The sequence below is a fragment of the Rhinoderma darwinii genome, chromosome 10 (genome assembly GCF_050947455.1).
Source record: "Rhinoderma darwinii isolate aRhiDar2 chromosome 10, aRhiDar2.hap1, whole genome shotgun sequence".
In the NCBI taxonomy this organism is placed as follows: Eukaryota; Metazoa; Chordata; class Amphibia; order Anura; family Rhinodermatidae; genus Rhinoderma; species Rhinoderma darwinii.
In genome coordinates this window covers 30,719,669-30,742,752 of record NC_134696.1, presented here as the reverse complement: position 1 = coordinate 30,742,752, position 23,084 = coordinate 30,719,669, and the positions used below count along the sequence as shown (strand labels likewise).

Genomic DNA, 23,084 nt, shown 5'->3' with positions numbered 1-23,084 from the left:
TTTATACAGCCGATTAACCTCAATGGGGGCAAAATAAATACTTTGGTGTACTGGTGCGTGCCAGGAACCTTTGAGGGAGAACTACCTATTCCTCCAGGATTCCTGCCCTATAATTGTGTAAATATTACTGTGAACTCACCGCATGGCAGGAGGACAACTCATCCATATACCCTATTAGTGCACAAGGACTTCATAGAGGGGGATCTTCGCATGCTCACCCCACATTAGCCACAGTGAAACGGGGCTAAAAAAAAAAGCCGCTTCCTGGCTATGTAGTTTATGGTTGCATGTGATTTTTTTTCCTAGACTTAAATTAAAATCACATGCAATATTATGCGCAATCACAGAAAATCAGATACATGCAAAAAATAAAAATGCACATGCTGTTTCATGCAAAAATCGAAAAATTTACTGCATATGGAAAGTGCAATGATCACATGAAGCCCTGCCCTAATGGGCACGTTACAGCTACGCGCATGGCTACATTCTCCAGGTGGCAGGACAGAGGGTCTTTGTTACTTTCTTTACAAACGGGTGTGAATCGTCTGTTCTGTTCATTGGCAAACATAACAAAAACATGCCTTCTACAGATGCGCCAGTGTGTGGCTAATAATCGCCACGATCAGGCTACGCCTTGGCTCAAAGGGTTAACAACACAGCTGCTTCAGCGCCAACACGTGTTCTATAGCAGATGGGCGGAGCCTGCTGGACGAGTGGGTGCGGTTAGTACTGTATGGGCGGGGCGTGTACCAGTTATTAGTAGCCGGGAAACGAGCATGTTGGGTAGTTGGTTGGCTTGAGGCGGAGTCTCCGGAGGAGGGAGTGGTTTTTCGTGGCAGTTATTCTCGCGAGTGTGTCCGGGCAGCACTCCGCCTCCTCACTCGGCGCCTCAGGGTGAGAGCTCCCGGTCCGGGGAGACGCAGCAGCACAGGGGAGGAGGGAGGGAACCCGCTGGCCTGGTATCAGCCGTGGCTCTATGTGGGGTACGTCGATTGGGCAGTAGCCCCGCAGGGTTCGCACACTTCCCCAGGGGGCGCCAGGCAGGGCCCCGGTGAGTAAGAGTCTCAGGAGCCTGTGCGTGAGGGGCTGGTATGTTGTGGTGGTGCCGGGGACGGGGGAGACACGGCTGGGCCGCGCGTTTTTTTTTTTGTTTTTTTAATGACTTGCAGATTCGATCAGGTAAAATGCATCTATCTCCGCAACCGGCTGTGTGTGGGGCAGGGGATGGGGCAGCTTGTGCCCTGGCTGTGTGGGGCAGCTTGTGCCCTGGCTGTGTGTGTGTGTGTGGGGCAGCTTGTGCCCTGGCTGTGTGTGTGTGTGTGGGGCAGCTTGTGCCCTGGCTGTGTGTGTGTGTGGGGCAGCTTGTGCCCTGGGTGTGTGTGTGGGGCAGCTTGTGCCCTGGGTGTGTGCGTGGGGCAGCTTGTGCCCTGGCTGTGTGTGTGTGTGTGTGTGTGGGGCAGCTTGTGCCCTGGCTGTGTGTGTGTGTGTGGGGCAGCTTGTGCCCTGGCTGTGTGTGTGTGTGTGTGTGGGGCAGCTTGTGCCCTGGCTGTGTGTGTGTGTGTGTGTGGGGCAGCTTGTGCCCTGGCTGTGTGTGTGTGTGGCAGCTTGTGCCCTGGCTGTGTGTGTGTGTGTGTGTGTGGGGCAGCTTGTGCCCTGGCTGTGTGTGTGTGGGGCAGCTTGTGCCCTGGCTGTGTGTGTGTGTGGGGCAGCTTGTGCCCCGGCTGTGTGTGTGTGTGGGGCAGCTTGTGCCCCGGCTGTGTGTGTGTGGGGCAGCTTGTGCCCCGGCTGTGTGTGTGTGTGGGGCAGCTTGTGCCCCGGCTGTGTGTGTGTGGGGCAGCTTGTGCCCCGGCTGTGTGTGTGTGGGGGGCAGCTTGTGCCCCGGCTGTGTGTGTGTGGGGGGCAGCTTGTGCCCCGGCTGTGTGTGTGTGGGGGGCAGCTTGTGCCCCGGCTGTGTGTGTGTGTGTGTGGGGCAGCTTGTGCCCCGGCTGTGTGTGTGGGGCAGCTTGTGCCCCGGCTGTGTGTGTGTGTGTGTGGGGCAGCTTGTGCCCCGGCTGTGTGTGTGTGTGTGGGGCAGCTTGTGCCCCGGCTGTGTGTGTGTGTGTGGGGCAGCTTGTGCCCTGGCTGTGTGTGTGTGTGTGTGGGGCAGCTTGTGCCCCGGCTGTGTGTGTGTGTGGGGCAGCTTGTGCCCCGGCTGTGTGTGTGTGTGTGTGGGGCAGCTTGTGCCCCGGCTGTGTGTGTGTGTGTGGGGCAGCTTGTGCCCCGGCTGTGTGTGTGTGTGGGGCAGCTTGTGCCCCGGCTGTGTGTGTGTGTGGGGCAGCTTGTGCCCCGGCTGTGTGTGTGTGTGGGGCAGCTTGTGCCCCGGCTGTGTGTGTGGGGCAGCTTGTGCCCCGGCTGTGTGTGTGGGGCAGCTTGTGCCCCGGCTGTGTGTGTGGGGCAGCTTGTGCCCCGGCTGTGTGTGTGGGGCAGCTTGTGCCCCGGCTGTGTGTGTGGGGCAGCTTGTGCCCCGGCTGTGTGTGTGGGGCAGCTTGTGCCCCGGCTGTGTGTGTGGGGCAGCTTGTGCCCCGGCTGTGTGTGTGGGGCAGCTTGTGCCCCGGCTGTGTGTGTGGGGCAGCTTGTGCCCCGGCTGTGTGTGTGGGGCAGCTTGTGCCCCGGCTGTGTGTGTGGGGCAGCTTGTGCCCCGGCTGTGTGTGTGGGGCAGCTTGTGCCCCGGCTGTGTGTGTGGGGCAGCTTGTGCCCCGGCTGTGTGTGTGGGGCAGCTTGTGCCCCGGCTGTGTGTGTGGGGCAGCTTGTGCCCCGGCTGTGTGTGTGGGGCAGCTTGTGCCCCGGCTGTGTGTGTGTGTGTGGGGCAGCTTGTGCCCCGGCTGTGTGTGTGTGTGTGGGGCAGCTTGTGCCCCGGCTGTGTGTGTGTGTGTGTGTGTGTGTGGGGCAGCTTGTGCCCCGGCTGTGTGTGTGTGTGGGGCAGCTTGTGCCCTGGCTGTGTGTGTGTGTGTGTGTGGGGCAGCTTGTGCCCCGGCTGTGTGTGTGTGTGTGTGTGTGGGGCAGCTTGTGCCCCGGCTGTGTGTGTGTGTGTGTGTGGGGCAGCTTGTGCCCCGGCTGTGTGTGTGTGTGTGTGGGGCAGCTTGTGCCCCGGCTGTGTGTGTGTGTGTGTGGGGCAGCTTGTGCCCCGGCTGTGTGTGTGTGTGTGTGGGGCAGCTTGTGCCCCGGCTGTGTGTGTGTGTGTGGGGCAGCTTGTGCCCCGGCTGTGTGTGTGTGTGTGGGGCAGCTTGTGCCCCGGCTGTGTGTGTGTGGCAGCTTGTGCCCCGGCTGTGTGTGTGGGGCAGCTTGTGCCCCGGCTGTGTGTGTGGGGCAGCTTGTGCCCCGGCTGTGTGTGTGGGGCAGCTTGTGCCCCGGCTGTGTGTGTGGGGCAGCTTGTGCCCCGGCTGTGTGTGTGGGGCAGCTTGTGCCCCGGCTGTGTGTGTGGGGCAGCTTGTGCCCCGGCTGTGTGTGTGTGTGTGTGGGGCAGCTTGTGCCCCGGCTGTGTGTGTGTGTGGGGCAGCTTGTGCCCCGGCTGTGTGTGTGTGGGGCAGCTTGTGCCCCGGCTGTGTGTGTGTGTGTGGGGCAGCTTGTGCCCCGGCTGTGTGTGTGGGGCAGCTTGTGCCCCGGCTGTGTGTGTGGGGCAGCTTGTGCCCCGGCTGTGTGTGTGGGGCAGCTTGTGCCCCGGCTGTGTGTGTGGGGCAGCTTGTGCCCCGGCTGTGTGTGTGGGGCAGCTTGTGCCCCGGCTGTGTGTGTGGGGCAGCTTGTGCCCCGGCTGTGTGTGTGGGGCAGCTTGTGCCCCGGCTGTGTGTGTGGGGCAGCTTGTGCCCCGGCTGTGTGTGTGTGTGTGGGGCAGCTTGTGCCCCGGCTGTGTGTGTGGGGCAGCTTGTGCCCCGGCTGTGTGTGTGTGTGTGTGTGTGTGGGGCAGCTTGTGCCCCGGCTGTGTGTGTGTGTGGGGCAGCTTGTGCCCTGGCTGTGTGTGTGTGTGTGTGTGGGGCAGCTTGTGCCCTGGCTGTGTGTGTGTGTGTGTGTGGGGCAGCTTGTGCCCCGGCTGTGTGTGTGTGTGTGTGTGGGGCAGCTTGTGCCCCGGCTGTGTGTGTGTGTGTGTGGGGCAGCTTGTGCCCCGGCTGTGTGTGTGTGTGTGTGGGGCAGCTTGTGCCCCGGCTGTGTGTGTGTGTGTGGGGCAGCTTGTGCCCCGGCTGTGTGTGTGTGTGTGTGTGTGGGGCAGCTTGTGCCCCGGCTGTGTGTGTGGGGCAGCTTGTGCCCCGGCTGTGTGTGTGGGGCAGCTTGTGCCCCGGCTGTGTGTGTGGGGCAGCTTGTGCCCCGGCTGTGTGTGTGGGGCAGCTTGTGCCCCGGCTGTGTGTGTGGGGCAGCTTGTGCCCCGGCTGTGTGTGTGTGTGTGGGGCAGCTTGTGCCCCGGCTGTGTGTGTGTGTGGGGCAGCTTGTGCCCCGGCTGTGTGTGTGTGTGTGGGGCAGCTTGTGCCCCGGCTGTGTGTGTGTGTGTGGGGCAGCTTGTGCCCCGGCTGTGTGTGTGTGTGTGTGTGGGGCAGCTTGTGCCCCGGCTGTGTGTGTGTGTGGCAGCTTGTGCCCCGGCTGTGTGTGTGTGTGTGTGGGGCAGCTTGTGCCCCGGCTGTGTGTGTGTGTGGGGCAGCTTGTGCCCCGGCTGTGTGTGTGTGTGGGGCAGCTTGTGCCCCGGCTGTGCGCGTGTGGGGCAGGGGGCAGCTTGTACAGTCTCTTGCGGTGTATGTGGAGACACTAGTAACATTGGTAGAACCGGTGATCGCTCTGCTGTTACTATTGTTACACTCAGCTGGGTATTATTGGGCACTGTTAACATTGTATCTGTCCGTAGGCCGGTTTGGTGACTTGTGTGACGGGTGTCCCGGTTCCTCGCAATTTGACCGTTACTTCATGTAAACAGCAGGTTACCAATATTTCTATCATTTATCAGCGTGTTTGTTTGGCTTTTCATGCCTGTAGTTTAGTGTTTTGGGACCAGAAGGTGAAAGGTCGCGATGCCGCACTTCTAACACTACTAAGCTTGTCCATAGGCTATAATGGGAGGACGTATGCCGTTTAGTGTACGTTTGTTTGGTAGTCTGGGCAATTACACTTTTCCTTTGAAGTTTCTGTTGCAAGCTTCTTGGTGGACAATGTATGTGACCGGCGTGTATGCTGAATGTAAACGAGCGATGTGCCCATAAATGTTTGGAAGGTAGAAGCTTGGGATATGAATTTGACCATGGTGATCTTTGAGGGTATGTTGAATGTACAGAGACGCGGCTTAAAATTACAGAGCTGTTTTCAGAGGAAACCGCCTCTAATTTCAAAATATTCAGCTGAAAATGAAGCACTTTTTTTCATTTGATGCTTTAGAGGCATTCTTCATAGGGCCAATGGAAAATCTGCTCTAAAAAAAACGCCTCGAAGTTACATGCTACTTGAGTTTTTAATTCAGCAGTGTAAAAATATGCCTAATGTGCACAGCAGTGTATTTCTCATTGAAATCAATGGAAATCTGTTTGTAGGCGTTTTGCTATTTTATTATTTTTTCAGGCACACTTCAAAGCATTTACACTCAGAAATACACCTAAACTGCGTGTGACTAATTTGTCCCACCTGGAAATACCCCTTAAAAATAAGATCCTATTCACATGTTTGAGCCTGCCCTCAGACGCATAGGTCGGGAGCATTGTACCCCTGATGGAAGGCTTGAACGTGTACCACTGATCTATCGGGATGCACTTGCATAGAAAAGTGATATAGAGGCTATAAAACTTACACTTCTGTCCTCCGTTGTGTGACCGTTTGGCCTCTATGCTCAGTTTTTCCTGGCGTGTGCTAAGTGTAGGTCTCAAATTTGGTGTGAACAGGGCCTAATCCATTTTTACATTCAATTGGTCTTTAAGGGTCTGACTGCTGCAGGGAATGTTTCTTATTACATGGTGCCTGTCTGAATGAATGGTTGACTATATAATCCTACTAGAGAGCAGCTGCAAAGAGTCTCTGGACCTAGCATGTCTGTGCGTTCCCATTGATTTCAGTGGGCACCATCTAATGCTCCAATCCCCCTGCAGCAGCACCACTATAGGGAAAATGAATGCTTGCTGCAAGCTTCTCCTGCAGATTGCAGCTGATTGCTGGGGGTCCCAGTGATTAATATGTATTTTCAACTTACTTTTGAGGGACCCTTCTAACAAGTAGTGTACCCACTATGTCTGCCATAATGCTGTCTGAATCTTGGGTTCATTGGGATGGGATTTGTAGCCATAATATGGCAGTCTGAATACGTTTACATGAAACCGTTTTGAGCAAATTGCAGCTAAAGCCACAAGCGGCGTGTGAATTCCAGACTGAGCATCTATGTATTGGAGTCGAGCTAATAAACATCTTGGAGATTGAGTCTCTTCTCTTCCTTTGACATTGCGCTGCTAGAAAACTATATTACTTGTCGCTTTGGTCCAGTCTGTCATGTGACTTTCCACTTTCAGAGGGACTGATTCCTGTAACCAGTGTTGGGGGGGGGGGGGGCTTCTGTTTATACTATGCTCTAATATATCAGCGTAGATCCTAAGATGATCCTGCACTTTGTAGTATTACCTGAGTGATATGTTTTAGCCAGATTTCCCCATACACAAGTTGCTACATATAGGAAGCAGTTTGGATGATGGATGACTTTATACTAGTGACCTGTTCTACAGTACCACTGTGCAGCAGTATTGGACCAGGAAGATGTGCACAGTCCAGAGTTCTTGTATGGACTGTAAATACTTTTGAATGGGTTAGGCTTCGTTCACACATGCGTCGGTGTGTTCTGCTCTGTCAGAGGCGCAGAACAAAGGGATAACTGAGGCAACGGTTCCATTACACAACTGCTACCACCGGGAGCCAACTGATTCCACTGACTCTAAGGCCCTGTTCACACAGGATTTTTTTGTAGGTGGAAAAATCTGCCTCCGCTCCTTCAGGAATTTTGAGGCAGAGTTTGACTTGCCTGCACTTTTTGCCACCTTTTTCGGCCAGCCATTGAGCACCGCAGGCAAAAGGCACAGCGAAAACCGCTTTCTCTGCCTCCCATTGATGGAAACTCAAGAAGAAAGGGAATGACTTTTATTTATTTTTATTTTTTTCTTCTCTCCAACTGTTTTCCACTTGTGGGGAAAAAAAACCACCTCAGTCTCGGCCGGTTTTTGATGCATTTCTGCATCAAACTGTGGCAAAAACTGAACATGCCCTAATGGGTCCCATTGGGGTGTCTGTCGTTTTACCAGCGACTATAGTGCAGCATGAAGCCTAACTGAGCCTCCGACGCAGATGTCAATGAAGCCTTAAGGTCCTCGTTGATCGGCGCTCGTTTGCTCCTTTCACATGGAGCTAGTATGGAGACGAGCATTCCTTACTGCGATCACTCATCCACGTCCATTTCTATCAGGTCGGCAGCACGTCTCCCTGTTTACACAGGAAGATGTGCTGCCGACAACAAGAAGGTTTTTAGGCTGTATCATTTACGCAATCAGCTGATTAACAAATGTTTGCTCGTTCATCGACTGATCGTTGCCCTGTTTACACAGGGCAATGATCAGGAAAAAAGTGTTCTGTTAACGCCCGTTTGCCTGATAATTGGGCAGTGTAAAAGGGCTTTTACCCGCTTGAGACCAGTTTACACGTGCAGGAATGTTTTCTGTTCAGTATTTTGTACACTTGCTTTCTCTTTATCTTGAAGGCTTGTTGATAAGAGTTAGTTTTATTAACTCAAAGGTTCAGAAGTCATCCTACCGGATAACTAAAGGCCCTTTTACACCAGCAGATATTCAGCCGGCACAGCGAGCGCCAATCAGCGAGATGTCGTTGATCGGTGCTCGTTTGCTCCTGTCCTATGGATGGGGACGAGCGGTCGTTACTCCGATCGCTCGTCCCCATACATCGTTGTCATGTCGGCAGCGCGTCTCCCTGTTTATACAGAGATGTGCTGCCGACAACGATGATCTTTTACTTTTTTAAAACCAAACTACCAGCAGATCGAGCGTTTGCTCGTTCATCTGCTGATTGCTGCCCTTTTTACACAGGGCAATTATCAGCAATGTCTGCACGATAAACGCCCTGTGTAAAACCCCCTTAAAGAGGCTCTGTCACCACAATATAAGTGGCCTATCTTCTACATAATGTGATCAGCGCTGTAATGTAGATTGCAGTATTTTTTTTATTTAGAAAAACGGTAATTTTTGATGGAGTTACGACCTATTTTAGCTTTATGCTAATGACTTTGCATGTTTTACTTTTTTTTTACCCTGGGAGATCACACTAAATGTTCCACAACCAATAATATCCATGTACTTCTTAAACGCCAAGCATGAGCTTGTGGCTGTTGGGGCCTGCTGGGAGTTGTAGTCTCATAACAGCTGGTAAATCACTGGTGCTGGATCACTGCCTTGGACTTTGTGTAGTTGCTATGGATGCATGTGAATGCATGAAGCCTTTAAAGTTGTGGTGCGATATTGCTTTTCATACCGATTGTCTGATCTACAGTATAGGTCTTCAGTATATAGAAGCCCAGACCCCGCACTGATCACGTATAGCGGCCATGCTGCAGCTCTGCTCCTATGCAAGTGAATAGTGGGGACATGTCCTCAGTATGAAAAACCACCCTGTGCCTGGACAACCTGTTCTTAAGGAGTGGGGTTTCTTCCCAGCATGCCCTAAAATCCACTCCTTTTCTCTATGGTGTGAAGGGGAATCTTTTACTAAAAATACTTCTGCAATGTGGGCAATATTGACCTGAAGGGAAGCAGATCTGGGTCAGTTGTCTATTATCCTGCCAGACCAATGATGAAATATCTTCTGACGCTTCACAAGTGTGGTACAAGGATGTATCGTACTTCAGGTGCTGCTGTCTGAGGCTTAGTCTGACGTAAGACAAAGCCATAATGTGAACCAACTGGGGAAGTGAAGTTTTTTTTTACTTTTTTCAATTCTGTTTAATACTCCTATGCGTTCATTGCAGTGTATCTCTGATGTAGGTCAAATGTGGTAACTCCTTCCTGACTTGCATCATATCTGGTTAGGGGAATTATGGAGCAGGCTCACGGGCTGAGCCTGCTCCATACAATGCTGGTGTTACAGCCAGCACTTTACTAATGAGCGGGCTCGAGCGCGACCCCCCCCCTCATTTAACCCCTTAGATGCTGCAGTCAATAGACTGGCATCTAAAGCGTTAGAGTATTGATAGCCCCCCCCCCCCCCTCCTGACAGTCCATGGTCCCACATCCCTCACACTTGTAGCGGCGGTCCACAGTATTACAGCTTTTCCCATTCACTTTAAAGTAAGAAGGCTGTAATACTGTGAACCGCTGCTAAAAGTGTCAACAATACACAGTACAAGCATTGACAGTAATGAAGGGGAAGCGGTGCTCGTAGGAGCGCCGTGGCCCCCTCAAAACAGCTGATCGGCGGTGGTGCTGGCAGCTAGACCCTCACAATCAAATATTGATAACCTATCCTGAGGATAGGCCATCAATTTCTTATGACTGTAAAACTCCTTCACTTCTGTGTATAGGACTGAGCAGCTGCTATACTCAAACTCTGGAAAGAATAAAAGTATTGGATGCTCTGTGTTTTATCACGGTCCTAAAAATCTTTTTAAGGTTTCCTTTCAGTGGTAATGCTAGACAGGAAGTCTGCGGCGTGAATCAAAAATCTTACACTATCTCTACGTCTGTCTGGTTATAATCATTTCTGGAGATGCCTGTATTTCCACCTGGTTTTATTGATTGAAACTTGACTGCTTGTGGTTAAGTATTATAATTGGAGGCTGCTGCTAAAACAAGTCCCTGTACCTGGAAAGCTGGGTGACAACCAATATGGCCACAAGTTATTTGTTGCCCAGATTTCCTGGGCTTAATTAAAGGGGACCTGTCCCCTACATTATGCTGCCTTCATCTGTGAGTACAAGTTTGGTGTGGTGACCCGTCTGGTTGTGACTGCGCCTTGTAATCCTGACCTTACTGCTCCAGTATTCAGGCCCTTGTGCAATACAAGATGTACAGTCTGTCGAATGTTGTAATACTATGGAGAAAACTTGTGACCTTTTATTTCTAATGTTAAATACCTCTCTGCCGAGTAGACTGCCAACCCTTGATGACTTGTTATATACTTGTGAAATGCAAATTAACTTGCTGTCGAGTTCTTGGGTAACAATATTCATGAATATGGTTAGCAGTTCCTCTTAACAGGAGACTTTGTGGCCACTGCAGTAGAAATGTAGTATTACGTGGAAGTCGGTCAAATGAATGGGCTTCCATGTGATACATGGACATCCAGATCCACAGGAGTGGGGACTGCAAATACTCAGCAGCTCACCTGTTTGAAAAATTGTGCTTTAACAAGTGTCCATAGCCTGCTTGAGAAAGGTCCTGAGAGATTGAAACGTTGCATGGGTGATTAAAGGTTTTCTGAGTTTTTGAAGTGCTTTCTGTTCATATAGCCAATGAAGTGACAGCTGGAGTTCAGTATTTCGGACTACAGTGGTAGCTTGAGGTGCAGTGAGAACTGCCTCGAGAGATGGCATGTGGTTTTTACTGCAGTTTTTGATGCAGTTGCATCTTCTACCGCAGGTGTAGTGAAAAACAAACACTAAATCATGGTTAAAACGCATGCATTTTTAAAAAAAATAAATAATCTCCGCTCAGCCACCAGTTCTGAATGGGCCCTTAGTGAAACAATCCTTTTTAATGGGGCACCCCCTCCCCAATCTGGGCCTCCATAGACATCAGATGGTCGTCTAAGGCTTCGTTCCCATCTGTGCCAGAGTCCCATTCCATCAGAGCTTTCTGTTGGAACAGGACCCTGACTGACACAAATGGAAACCGAAGGTTGGCTACGCTATTGCTTCTGATGATGGAACCCTTGCACAACGGAAACCATTGGGACCAGATCCATCACCATTGAAATCAATGGTGACGGAAGCCTCTGGTTTTGGTCCCGTTCCGACCGAAAGCTCTGCTGGAACGGGACCCCTGGCGCACATGTGAACAAAGCCTAATCCCACCAAAATTGGTGAGTTGGGCTCAGGTGTGTTTTTTTTTTTTTTTGTTTTTTTTTTAGTCTGGGCACTCTAAAACTCACAGCATGAAGAAAGCGGTCCTTCTGCATTTTTAAAGCAAAGCTATAAGTATATAGTGAGTATTTGTTGCTGTAGTCTGTACTAGAACCACATCATTCGAATTAACTCTTAGCATCAACTTTGTATTGAAAGTTTCATGTTGTGTTGCCAACCCCCCCCCCCCCTTTTGATTGTGGTCAAACATTAATTCTCTTTCTTTCTCTCATTAGACTGGCCGGGCCTGAACATTAACCTCCCAGAAACGTACTGAACAGTGGACGTCAAGAGGCTGGACAACTGGATGCAATTGCCTCTGGATCTATAAAGTTCAGCTGTGGTGGAATATGGGTCAGAAGGTCACAGGAGGCATTAAGACAGTGGACATGAGGGACCCAGCGTACAGACCACTGAAGCAAGATCTCCAGGGTCTGGACTACTCAAAGCCTGCTCGACTGGACCTCTTGTTGGATATGCCTCCAGTGTCTCACGAAGTACAGCTTCAGCATTCATGGAATAATAACGATCGATCGCTTAACGTGTTTGTCAAAGAGGATGACAAACTTGTTTTTCACCGGCATCCGGTGGCACAGAGCACTGACTCCATTCGTGGCAAAACTGGCTATACACGAGGCCTGCACGTGTGGGAGATAACGTGGGTCATGAGACAGCGAGGGACTCATGCTGTCGTTGGAGTAGCCACTTCAGACGCTCCGCTCCATTCTGTGGGTTACACCACACTCATAGGAAGCAACGGGAAATCCTGGGGATGGGACTTGGGTAGGAACAAACTGTATCACGATGGTAAAAATCAACCAAGTAGAACATACCCTTCTTTTCTGGAGCCTGATGAAACCTTCATTGTGCCAGATTCTTTCCTGGTGGTACTAGATATGGATGATGGTACGCTGAGCTTCATTGTGGATGGACAGTACATGGGCACTGCCTTTAGAGGATTAAAGGGAAAGAAACTGTACCCTGTTGTCAGTGCGGTATGGGGCCACTGCGAAATCAGAATGCGATATATAAATGGACTTGACCGTAAGTAATTTGTTACTGCAGCACTTATTTCAGCAGCGGATCTTGTCCACGTAGACTGTTACCATTACACGCTCTCTGAAATGTAAATTCTTGTCTCCATGTAACGCTTGGTCTGGCTAATCTCTTGTAATTTGGCTCTGGTAAGGGAAGGTTACTGGTTCTGTTGGCTGTAGATTTTCAGCTTAGTCTATGTATTTGAGTAGTCGGCTATTTATAGAGGTTCTTTACTACTGGCACAGATAGTGAATGACTGAGTATTTATGGAATATGTCCATACCTGGGGGCAGTGGGGGGGTGTTAGAGTAGTGCCCCTCGTTTATGGAGGCATGTCCTAAAACTGGTCATACAACTTAGATCGAGGTTCATCAGACACTTAAGAACACCTTTAATCTATAAACTATAGAATGACTCTTTGGTTATTAAATTAGCAGGTTCAATAGGAACTACATATGAGTGACCCCTTAACCTGGGCACCTGTCATTAAATTGCATCTGTTTATTGTTGTGATGCAGTCTTTAGCCAGTAAAACCGCCACGTGGCACTGCAGTTCTAAAATGAGTATATTGTGCAATTAAATGCCTGTCAATGCCTTTGACTTAAGTATTGAAATGGAGTGAAAAATAGTAAATGCTAACCCAACCTCCTGAATGTGCTTTCCTACTGAATTATGGTATGCAGAAGATTACTTAAAATGTCAGGGATGAATAGATTTACGCAGCCCCTGTTTTTAATACTATGCAAATGGCAGTCCCGATAAAGCAATTGCCAAGAATATATAGGGGTAGTCGAGATATGTCCATGACTGACACTTTCCTGCATGATGGGTGGGCAGAAGCTGGTCCTTGTTCACCAGTCACTGCCTCCCACATCACTGCTGGAGAGGTAAGGACACTTGAGCTAAGCTATTAGGGATGTCTTTTTAAAGCTTGACTGTTTCCTTCACCACCAGTAGAATTGTTTGTTGCTCTGGCCTGTATGGTAAGTACTGCACTGGGCAAATGTAAATCTACAGTAGAGAAACCAAGACATTAACTTTTAGTGATGCAAAATCTTAAATGAGCCCAAATGTAAAAATACCCAATATACTAGAGAACCATGCACATGAGAGGGCCAATCACAGCCTGCTGGTGTATTTCATCCACATACAATGTTGTCCCTTTAATTAAAATGATCAGACAACCCCTTAATTTAAACACTTAGGCCTCATGCACACGACCGTGGTGTTTTTCTGGTCCGCAAATTCCAGGACCGTGTTCCGTGGAATGTCATCCGCAGTTCATCCGTATGTAATCCGCAGTTCATCCGTATGTAATCCGCAAAAATGCGGATGAAAAAAAAAAAGGACTTTTAAACAGGATGCCAAAAGCTTGGTCAAACCCCCTTTAGAAGGTCACATAATCCGCAAACTGCGGATGACACACGGCGGTGTATCCGCAATTTCCACGGGCCCATTGACTTCTATTGGCATGTCCGCACCGCATTTGCGGCCCATAATAAGACATGTCCGGAGTTTCTGCGGCACGGATGTGCGGACATGCGGAGAGCCGTGAAAACACGGATAGTGGGTATGGCCACATAGAAATGAATGGGTCCGCAATTAACCCGTGGATTTGCGGTTGAATTGCGGACGCAAAAACACGGTCGTGTGCATGAGGCCTTAACCTTTCAAGTAAGTGTTCTATTACAAACCTGGTAAATCCTCTGCCACTCCAGCAACTCTGGTCACATCAGCCTGGACTTTCCCTGCAGCGTTGATGTGCCATGAATCCATGTGATCACTGCAGCCAATCACTAGTCTCAGCGGTCTTGTGCCTGCATCACCACAGAGGACAGTGATTGGATGTACATGTCATTCATGCAGGAAAAGTAAGGAGTGGCAGGTTTTTTTAACAGGTGAGTAACCTTTTTTTGTTCAACATTTTACTACAGTTTAATTTGTAAAACTCTGCAATACCTGATGTGACCAATCTGTTTGTGATGCTAATCAGAGCCATAACACCATTGGCATTGGCCATGGAATCAGGGAGCCTTAAAGGGGTTGTCCACTACCAGACAACTGATGACCTGTTCAATGGATAGGTCATCTGTATACGATTGATCGGTGGGGGTCTGACACCCTGACCCTGCACAGATCAGCTGCCTCCGGATGTTCATTCCAGAAGCAGATGGCTCAGGTCACAGAATAGCGGCCCAAATGCAGCTCTGCTTCTATTCAAGTGAATAGGAACAGAGCTGCAGCACAGCCGCTGCAAGGTACGGAGCCAACTCCTTTAGACTCTGTACATTACATACTGTGCAATGACATCCGGTGCCTGCAGGCAGCTGAAGCACCTGATCGGTGCAAGGTCTAGGTTCTGGACCCCCCACCAATTGTATACGGATTACCTTATCCGGTGGATAGGTCATCAGTTGTCCGGTAGTGGACAACCCCTTTAAGGTTCCCTGATTCCATTGCCAATGGTGTTATGGCTTTGATCCACACCGCAAACCGATCATGGAATACCTGATGTGACTTAACAGAACCAGGCAATGCTTTCTCTATGGTTTGGGTTTAGTGATTGTCCGCTAGTATAATTATTAAGGTATCATACTTATGCCCTTATTTTAATAGTTCTAATGAAAATGGCTGACGGCGTAAAGACTTTCAGACAACTAGGTGTTGCACCATTTATACCCTTTCAGCAGCCATCTTAACTTGTTGTGGCCCTGCGAAAAAAACATAGTCCATATAAAACCCAAAATAGTCTGTCACTCAAGAGGAGTCTGTGCTATGTTTGTTCATGGCGTTTTCCAGCTCATTTTTCAAAGGTCCTTGTAAAAATTAAAGCAATCTGATTGCTATGGGCAATCCACTTTTCCTTTGTCAGTTTTTGGTTTGTTCCCCCCCCCCCCTCCCCCATGTGTGCTGTTGTACTTTTGTGGTCAGTGGCAGGTTTTGTTTTGTGTTCTTTCCAAATGCCAGATTAAAACACGTGTAAAATTACACTAAATGAGAAACTCCACTGTAAGAGAATGCTACACTTTAATCACAAATGTGTACACTGGCAGCTTCCCATGGCAATCAAATGACAAAGCTGCCACCGGAAAGAAGGATGTCCTGGTGGGACCCCCTCACCCTTGAAAAGACACTGCATATATAACCCATCTCTATCCACCCCCCCCCCCCCCTTAGGCCCTGAACCAGACACAACCGCATCAGTAAGTGGCACATCTAATATAGGCTTGGTGTGCCAGTGCATTCTTATTTTGGGGTATTTTAATTAATTCCACTAATGCATATTGCAAGTAGGGGGGAAAAAAATATCTCTCTATGGCTGTCCCTGGACCCCATCAAAGTACAGACTGTTTTACTGCTAAGTTTAGTTTTATTTAGGTCAGTGTGACTTTCTTTGTATTGAATCTATGACTTAGGGGGAAGGCCACATGAAATGGCATTGATGTGGCCAATAACCGCTCTGGCACCATGTTCAGCGCAGCTGTCAAATTGGCGGTTTAACCTGCAATATTGTGAGGCCATGTGACATTGTAGGTAAATTTTGGCTGTTTTGCCTGCAACAACGCATAACCATTAACAGACCATTTGACAGCCTTGCTGAACATGGTGCTGATGCAGACTTTGGTCAGATCAGTGCTGCTGTGTGGCCTTTAACCTTTTTAGGGGTGTAGTTTTTTGTTTTTTTTTAATTGGCTATAGGAATGGCCTTGCTCTCTGGTATTGTCCCCTTGCTTCATAGTGCAGCAGAATACAACATTTTCATAATTTTATTTCTGGACTACTCCTTTTTAAATGTACTCCAAGCCCCTGGCAATGATTTGTACAAAGCGTGGCGCTCCTGGATCACCAGATGTATGTGCATCTTAGTCACCACTACTAGAGAACATGCGAACAGTCAGACAACATGACCTACTAATGGTCACCTCTCAATATATGAATCGCTGCTGCTCAGCTTAGTCCTGCTCTTCTAATGTACATTGCATTTACCCTTTCTCTCTTTCCAGCTGAGCCTCTTCCTCTGATGGACTTGTGTCGACGAGCTGTTCGCCTCGCACTGGGAAAAGAGAGACTGAATGACATTCCAACTCTTCCATTGCCAGCATCCCTTAAAGGTTACCTCCTCTACCACTGACACTCCGCACCATTGCTACAGTGGACTAGTCGCCCTATGCTATGCATCCCAAGACTCCAATTCCGTCCTGAATACTTGTTGGTAGGAAGATAGTGGTACAGTTTCCTCATGTGCATGCTTCCAACTACAAAATACCTCCAAGTTTTATCTTTCTGGGATCTTGCAACAATTTGGTTGTTTTTTTTTGTTTTTTTTTTTTAATGAAGGACACCTGAATGTTGCGTGTGACTTAGAGAAGTGTTCATGTGTAATGAGTCATGTGACCAATTTTTCCTTTTTAACTTAAGTCTTTTGAACGGAGACTATTTCCATATGCCCAATGACGGGCTCTTATGTATGTCTTTCAATTTTAAATGTATGTCTTGTCCTCTTTTACTGTTGTGCCTCAACACTATTCAGAGTATAAACCTGCAGCTCCTGATATCCCTTTCCTCATTTACATGGCTTGTCTAGGCTTTCACAAATCTCCGTTTTACTTGGTCTCACCAATTGAGGGTTGGGTGTTGTCTGTTATATTTGGTAGAGGCTTGTAGGCGAATGCTCTACATATTTTAACAGGAGAGCACACCCTCAATTGTAATGGCTAAGATAAAAGTGCAACTTAAACACCCCATTTTTGTTTTATATTGCACTTTCACTTGCTGCCTATTGATCAATGCCAAGTTCACAACACCTGTTGGCAAAAGTAATCTCTGCCACTGGGTATATAAGTGCAATATAAAGCTAAAGCTTTTTAACACCAAGCATTATACTTGTATAAAGACTTAAAGGGATTGTCTGGAATTAGAGAAAGGAGCGTGGATTTTTTATTTTGTAGTCCCACATGCCATGTAGATAAAGGAATGAAGAAAGCAATATATGCACAGGTACAATGGGTAATGTTCTTGTTTTCATGTTTGTAGGTATGTGAATCACAAAAAGTTCATCGGTCACCTGGTCACTACTGAGGCAGCCAATTTGTTCTGATCTGTTGTGCGTCTTTACCCAATCTTACATATTCGTTTTATGGCCGTAGCAAAAGTGCATAGAACAAAATTGCTGCCTCCTTGTAGGTGACGGGTGCACTATAAAACACTGCTGCTGTAGGTACTAAAAGAGAAATTGGACTTTTAAATATAAAATAAAATGCACAACCATGCCAGGACTGTAAGGGTGGCTCCTGTACCAATGTTACCTGGCTTATAAGCGGTTTTGCTGGATAAGGACTCTTGCTGCATTGCACAAATTAGACTGATTTTTACAAGATGTTCTTGGGGGTTTCTGCCTCCCTGGACCTTTTTTGTCCTGTGCAAGTAGTCTTCCACCTCCAAAGTGGCTTCGTAAGTCTCCCTACTGTCTACAATTGCCTGTACAGTTTTAATCTCTTTATAATTCTGTAGATAATAAATTCTGTAATAAAGAAATAGTTTATTAAGTATAAGACACTTGTGCTCATTTACTTCATGCAAATTTTTTCATGTTTAGAGGCCTGAGGTCCTACAGAGTGTAGAATACGCAATGGATGGTTCCCTCGACCACTAAACCCCCAAAAGACACTGCAGCCTAGAAAAGGGCCCCTTATCCTGCACCCACATAAATTTCTAGGAATTCATTATATAGCTCAGTCTCTAATTCAGGGATCCATAAGGTTCCTGACTTCCCCAGAATGTCTGCCCTCATAATCTAAAGCTGCCCATACACCTTGGATAGCTGTTGGCCAAGTGCTTATTTGTCCAATAGGTATTCCTCGAGCCCCTTCACCACTAACACCCCACCTACATACATGCTCAACCAATGCAGAGCAATAAGCAATGTCTGGCAGCAATTTGTCTCCCACAGGAACAGATGAGCAGATGTGTTTATATCCCAACATTCCCACAACGTCGGGGAGAAAGGATTGAGCCAGGATATTCTCCACACACTAGCTAGTTGGCCAGTCCCAAATTAATCTGTAGGTTCAGATGATTTATCTAATGGGTATGGGCACCTTAAACTTCACCTCTCCAGATTAGGCCTGGCTAATAAACAAATCCGGTTTTTACAGCTGAGTTCCTTAGATCACTGGATTTAATTTTTATACTATTAAAAAGCAATCTCCAACTGTTAGGTTTAATCCAAAGGATCATGTACACACAAGGCCCGTGCACAAAGCTGTATCATGGATCTGTGTTCAATGCCCCTAGACTGTTAGGTGCAATAAGGGTACATAAGCACAGAAGATTTTATTCATGTGCATTTTTTTTTTACATGTAAAAGGAGTATTGCAAATCCTTATACTAGCATAGAAAGCAGGGTGGGTGGTCAGATTGGGTTACCAGTGGGATATCACATGGGTCAGTATTGGACCCTCCTTTTTTTTAATTAAATGTTTGACCTCTACGACGTAATGGCACATCACTATGTGGGTGGTGGTGTTTGGAGTAGGCTTGCCTGTTCCGTATGCAGTGGGTGTCAGCTGTGTATTACAGCTGACGCCCGGGACTAACAGCCAGGAACAGCGATCACACTCTTCCTGGCACTTTAACCCCTTAGATGCTGCAATCAATCACACTTGCAGCATCTAAGATGTTGAAACCTGGGCGAGGGGGGTTGCTTGATCTGCAGTCATAGCGCACGGACCAGTCAAATCTACAAGCATTATCTAATTCCTCCCCACTGATGCGGTCAGAACCTGAAGAAGCACAGCACCCCCCCCCCCCCCCCTTTTCCTTCTGTAACCGCTGTACTCTGGGATCCGTACTTCCTTCCAGTGTGATCTTGACATTGTCTCTAGACCTCTAATTGACTCCAAATGGAACAGTCTCAGACAGACTATATCAAGGTAAAGAGGATGTGTGTTTCTGGTTTTAGCACCCTTTAACCATATGTGGACTGTCTAGTACATGCCCCCCTTCTCCTATGGAATGTGAAGCCAGGCTATAAACTGCACTGAGGCCGCCTGTTCTCTGTGGGAGACTCGCAAATAAGAACTTGCTGAGGCTAGACACCCAAACATGGTTCAGTTCCAGCTGTAGCAAATACTTAAAATAAATGAGGTAGGAGCTTACGGTGTTTATATGCTGAGCCCTAGCAACGCTAAAATAAAGTCTCTGGGATGGGATAGAGCTTTTGTAATAGTTCTGTGAAGGGCTGCATGCATCATGTTCTCCTCTCTGAGGATTAGCACCGACCTCATGCTCAAGTGCTGAACCTGGGCAGAGGACCAGTCAGGGTTGTGTTAGAGATTTCTCTATTGGCAAGTTTAGAGTGGAGCCTGGCTGGGTCACAATCCGATATTACTTCATAATCCTTGATACCTGATTTGCTATGGATATTCTGTGGGGAAAATAGGTTCTTAACACGTCCTGTGCCAATGATGAATTCTGCAGCTCTGTTTGGGGAGACTTATCTTACCAGGCTCTGACCCAATCGCTGCTCATTGTGTAACTTTCCTATCACAGGCTCACACTAGAGGCTTTTTCTTTTTTATAATAAGCAATTTCTGTGGAGTCTGCAATGCTCTAAAAACCAACCTACAAATGGGAGTAATGACCTGCTTGGATTTAAGCCCATGGCTCTAATGCTGCAGGTTGTGGTAATCACTGTGCATGCATAATTCTACTTCTACATTATCCATAACGTTCTACATATAATAGGTGTACAGTCATACTTGAGTTTTTAATATAATACTTAGGAAGTCTTTGAAGGGTAACTAAATGTTCAACAAACTTCTGACATCAGAAGTTTTGATTGGTGGGGAAATGAGCAGAGACCCCCACCAATCGCTAAAACAAAGCTGCAGAAGTGCTCATGTGAGTGCTTGGTTTCTGTTCGGCTTTTTCCGGAAAGCCGATATATTAGAGTACGGGCTCCGATACATTGATTTCCGGAAAAAAACGAATAGAACCGAAGAGGCTGAGCGCCTCTGCCGCCTCGCTTTAGCAATTGGAGGGGGTCTAAGTGCTCGGACACCCACCAATCAAAACTTCTGACATGTCAGAAGTTTGTACGTTTTAGTTACCCTTTAATTGTCTTTAAGATACCACAGAATTAGTTCTTCATATATCACAAGACTGTATAGCAAAAATTGGCGGTGCTAAAGGGTGGGAAACCCACAATTTGGATGTTACACATAAAGCTTAAAGAACAACTATATAGGGTTTTCCCACAGTACACATTTATTTTCTTGTGTTTTTATAGCACCAGCATATTCTGCAGCGCTGTATAGTCTCCATTCACAACAGTCCTTGTCCCCAATGGGGCTCCCAATCTAATTTCCCTAGCTCATACACACTAGGGCTAACTTCAATTGGAGCTGGTTAACCTATGAGTATGTATTGTAGGGTGTGGGCAATAACCCAAGCAAACCTGAAACAGATATGCCCTAAATTTATTCGCAGGTGCCCCATGGATTCTGAGAATGGAGAAACCTTGTCCCTATTAAAGACAGATGACCTTACATGTGCAGTCCTCTGAATTATGGTGTATGGAAGGTGCAGGAACAACCATGCATGCTCTCAATTTGTGAGATACTTAATTCTAGAATTTGGTCCCTGTAAAGTTTGGAGAAATCAATGCCCCATGGGAGACCTTATATAGTCCTTTTCATTGATTTGTGGTTAATTTTTGGATCGGTGCTTGTAGAAGGACTTTCAGTAAGATATTGGTTTGTGAACTACTGGTGTCTACTTGGTCATGATCTAGATCCGTGTTCCCCCAACATGTCCGTTTCCAGCAATTCGAAGGAGCTGGATAGCTTATAACTTCTCTTATATTCCAATATCAATCACCAATGGATAGGCTCTAAAATAGATGTGATCTAGACCAGACCCGCTCCTATGTATAGCCGCCTTTTCTTCTATACAAAGCTTGTGATAGATGAAGTCATGTATATTTATTCCCTATACCATCTACTTCCATGTAGAAATACAGCTGTCTGTAAAGAGGAACAGCATTGCCAAACTGGACAAATTGTACAGTCTAAACATCTGGCATGTTGTGTTCAACAGGAAGAAAAACATCCTTTACAAGTCCTCCCCCTCCCTTGTATTTTTCAGTTGCAAGGCTTATCTATTTTGCAAGAATTCTTCATTGAGACATCTTGGCCACAAGTCTTCAGAACGTAGTCGTGGCCTGACCCTAACTTCATGCCAGCGTTAAAGCTGAAATGCCTGTTGGGATAAGTCTAGAATTTCTTGGACTAATCTCCTATGTGTGACTCCACTGAGAGTCCGGCTCATCAAACATATTGGAGCAAGGAGTGAGCCAGTTGTTCCAGTCTATAGATCTGCCAAAGGTTTAGAACATTTAATACCTCCGTTTGGTTTCTTCACAATACACTGCTAGGAAATCTATGTGTAGAGCTTATTCTCCAACAGTTGGCTTTTGTAAAGGGTGACCTTCTTTGCACCCAACCTGTAATGGGGAAACATGAACAATTTTCCCACCATTCACCCTGCTTAGAGGATTTCAATTTCTTAAATTGTGGGTGGTTTCTGGCTTCACCAAAAGCTTGGTTTACGTTACATATGTTAATGCTTAAACTAATGTGTACTAGAGGCTTTGCTCTGCAGAGATTTTCGGCTGCGCTTAAGTAACAACGCAGTTAAAGGGCGCTCCTTGTTTATACAGATTGGAATCCGCCATTTTGACGGATGAATTAATAGTGTTGAAAGAGCAACTTATTTAGATATGGCAGAAACAACATGAAGACTTGGCTTGGGGCTGAATAAGTACACAAATTCTAGAACTTGAGGGCAATTTGTGTAATGCCTTTTTTTTTTTCCTGTGCCCTCCCCTGAAACAGCGCCACTCTTGTCTATGGGCTATGCCTGGTATTGCAGCTCAACCCTATTCACTTGAAATTATACAAAAATAATAAACTCAGTTATTCAATATGGGGCCCCAATAATGCTTTTTCATGGCGAAATCCAATTTTTTTCCCACTCTAGCAGATCCATCCCGTCCATATATTACATTGACTTGCTGACCGCAACTCTGTCTACGATAACAGCTACTCATGAGTTTCAGAAACCAGACCTGCAACGATCAGCTGATCGCTGGGCCGGCTTTATTTCAAGATTGGTTGTCATGGTGAGACAACCCCTTTAAATGGGCTTTTGGTTTGGACAATGTATTAAAGGGACTGTATCAGTGATAACTCACTGATTGCTGTGATCCGCTTTCAATTCAAGTGAAGAATTTCACCGCACCCTTGGAATTAGTGGAAGTCTACGGGTGGTTTCATAATATATACAGTATATGTAATGTCCCCATATTATAATGGAAAGGGTCCCAACTTATGGTCCAGGAAAGTGATGACATAACTGATTGATTGGCATATCGTGTTTTATTATCATTGCGCATTATGTAGTACTGGCGGAGTAGGTCATAAAGCTCCATACAGGGGACATTACTAGTATCAGGGTGTAGTTATATTCCCTTTAACATAATACACTGTGATGCAGAACAGAAAGACAAGGGTTGAGAAAGGAATTTAAAGTGCTGCCAAGTATTACAGATGTTTTTATTATAACTCCAAGCAATTTTTCTGTGTCCAAACCCATTGGATGAAGTTTTGTCCTCCTATCCGACTATATGGCAGTGTCTATCATGCTCACTGTGACCAAAGGGAAATCCTATTGTAGCCCGGGTGGAGGCCAATGTACTTGTATAAACTTCTTTCCACTTCATATTTCAATAAAACATTTGGCTGTAGGTTCTCCTGCACGGCGCTCTCGCTATTTATTTATATAATCTGCCTATTGCTTACTACGTCATACATTATACCGTGGATATGATTTTGAAAAATGGCCAGAAGCCTGCAGGCATGTGTGATCAAAGTCTGTGTC

At 47.3% G+C, this 23,084-nt stretch overlaps 1 protein-coding gene across 4 annotated transcripts; it reads left to right on the top strand.

Moving 5' to 3' along the window:
* Positions 1–773: 773 nt before the first annotated feature.
* SPSB1 (splA/ryanodine receptor domain and SOCS box containing 1) lies at positions 774–17,384 on the top strand. Of its 4 annotated transcripts, none has more exons than XM_075839671.1 (3): positions 774–894; positions 11,341–12,148; positions 16,148–17,384. In XM_075839671.1, exons 2-3 carry the CDS (start codon positions 11,455–11,457, stop codon positions 16,273–16,275), a joined length of 822 nt encoding a protein of 273 aa, XP_075695786.1. In that variant the 5' UTR covers positions 774–894; positions 11,341–11,454; the 3' UTR covers positions 16,276–17,384. The 4 variants fall into 4 exon arrangements, with proteins under 4 accessions (XP_075695786.1, XP_075695785.1, XP_075695784.1 ...); XM_075839670.1 differs by having other exon boundaries at positions 774–983; XM_075839669.1 differs by having other exon boundaries at positions 774–1,051.
* Positions 17,385–23,084: the final 5,700 nt, after the last annotated feature.

Coding starts and splice junctions, on each gene's coding strand:
- SPSB1 (XM_075839671.1), top strand. CDS start 11,455: ATGGGTCAGAAGGTCACAGGAGGCATTAAGACAGTGGACATGAGGGAC. Junction 12,149..16,147: donor ATATATAAATGGACTTGACC/GTAAGTAATTTG, acceptor CTCTCTTTCCAG/CTGAGCCTCTTCCTCTGATG.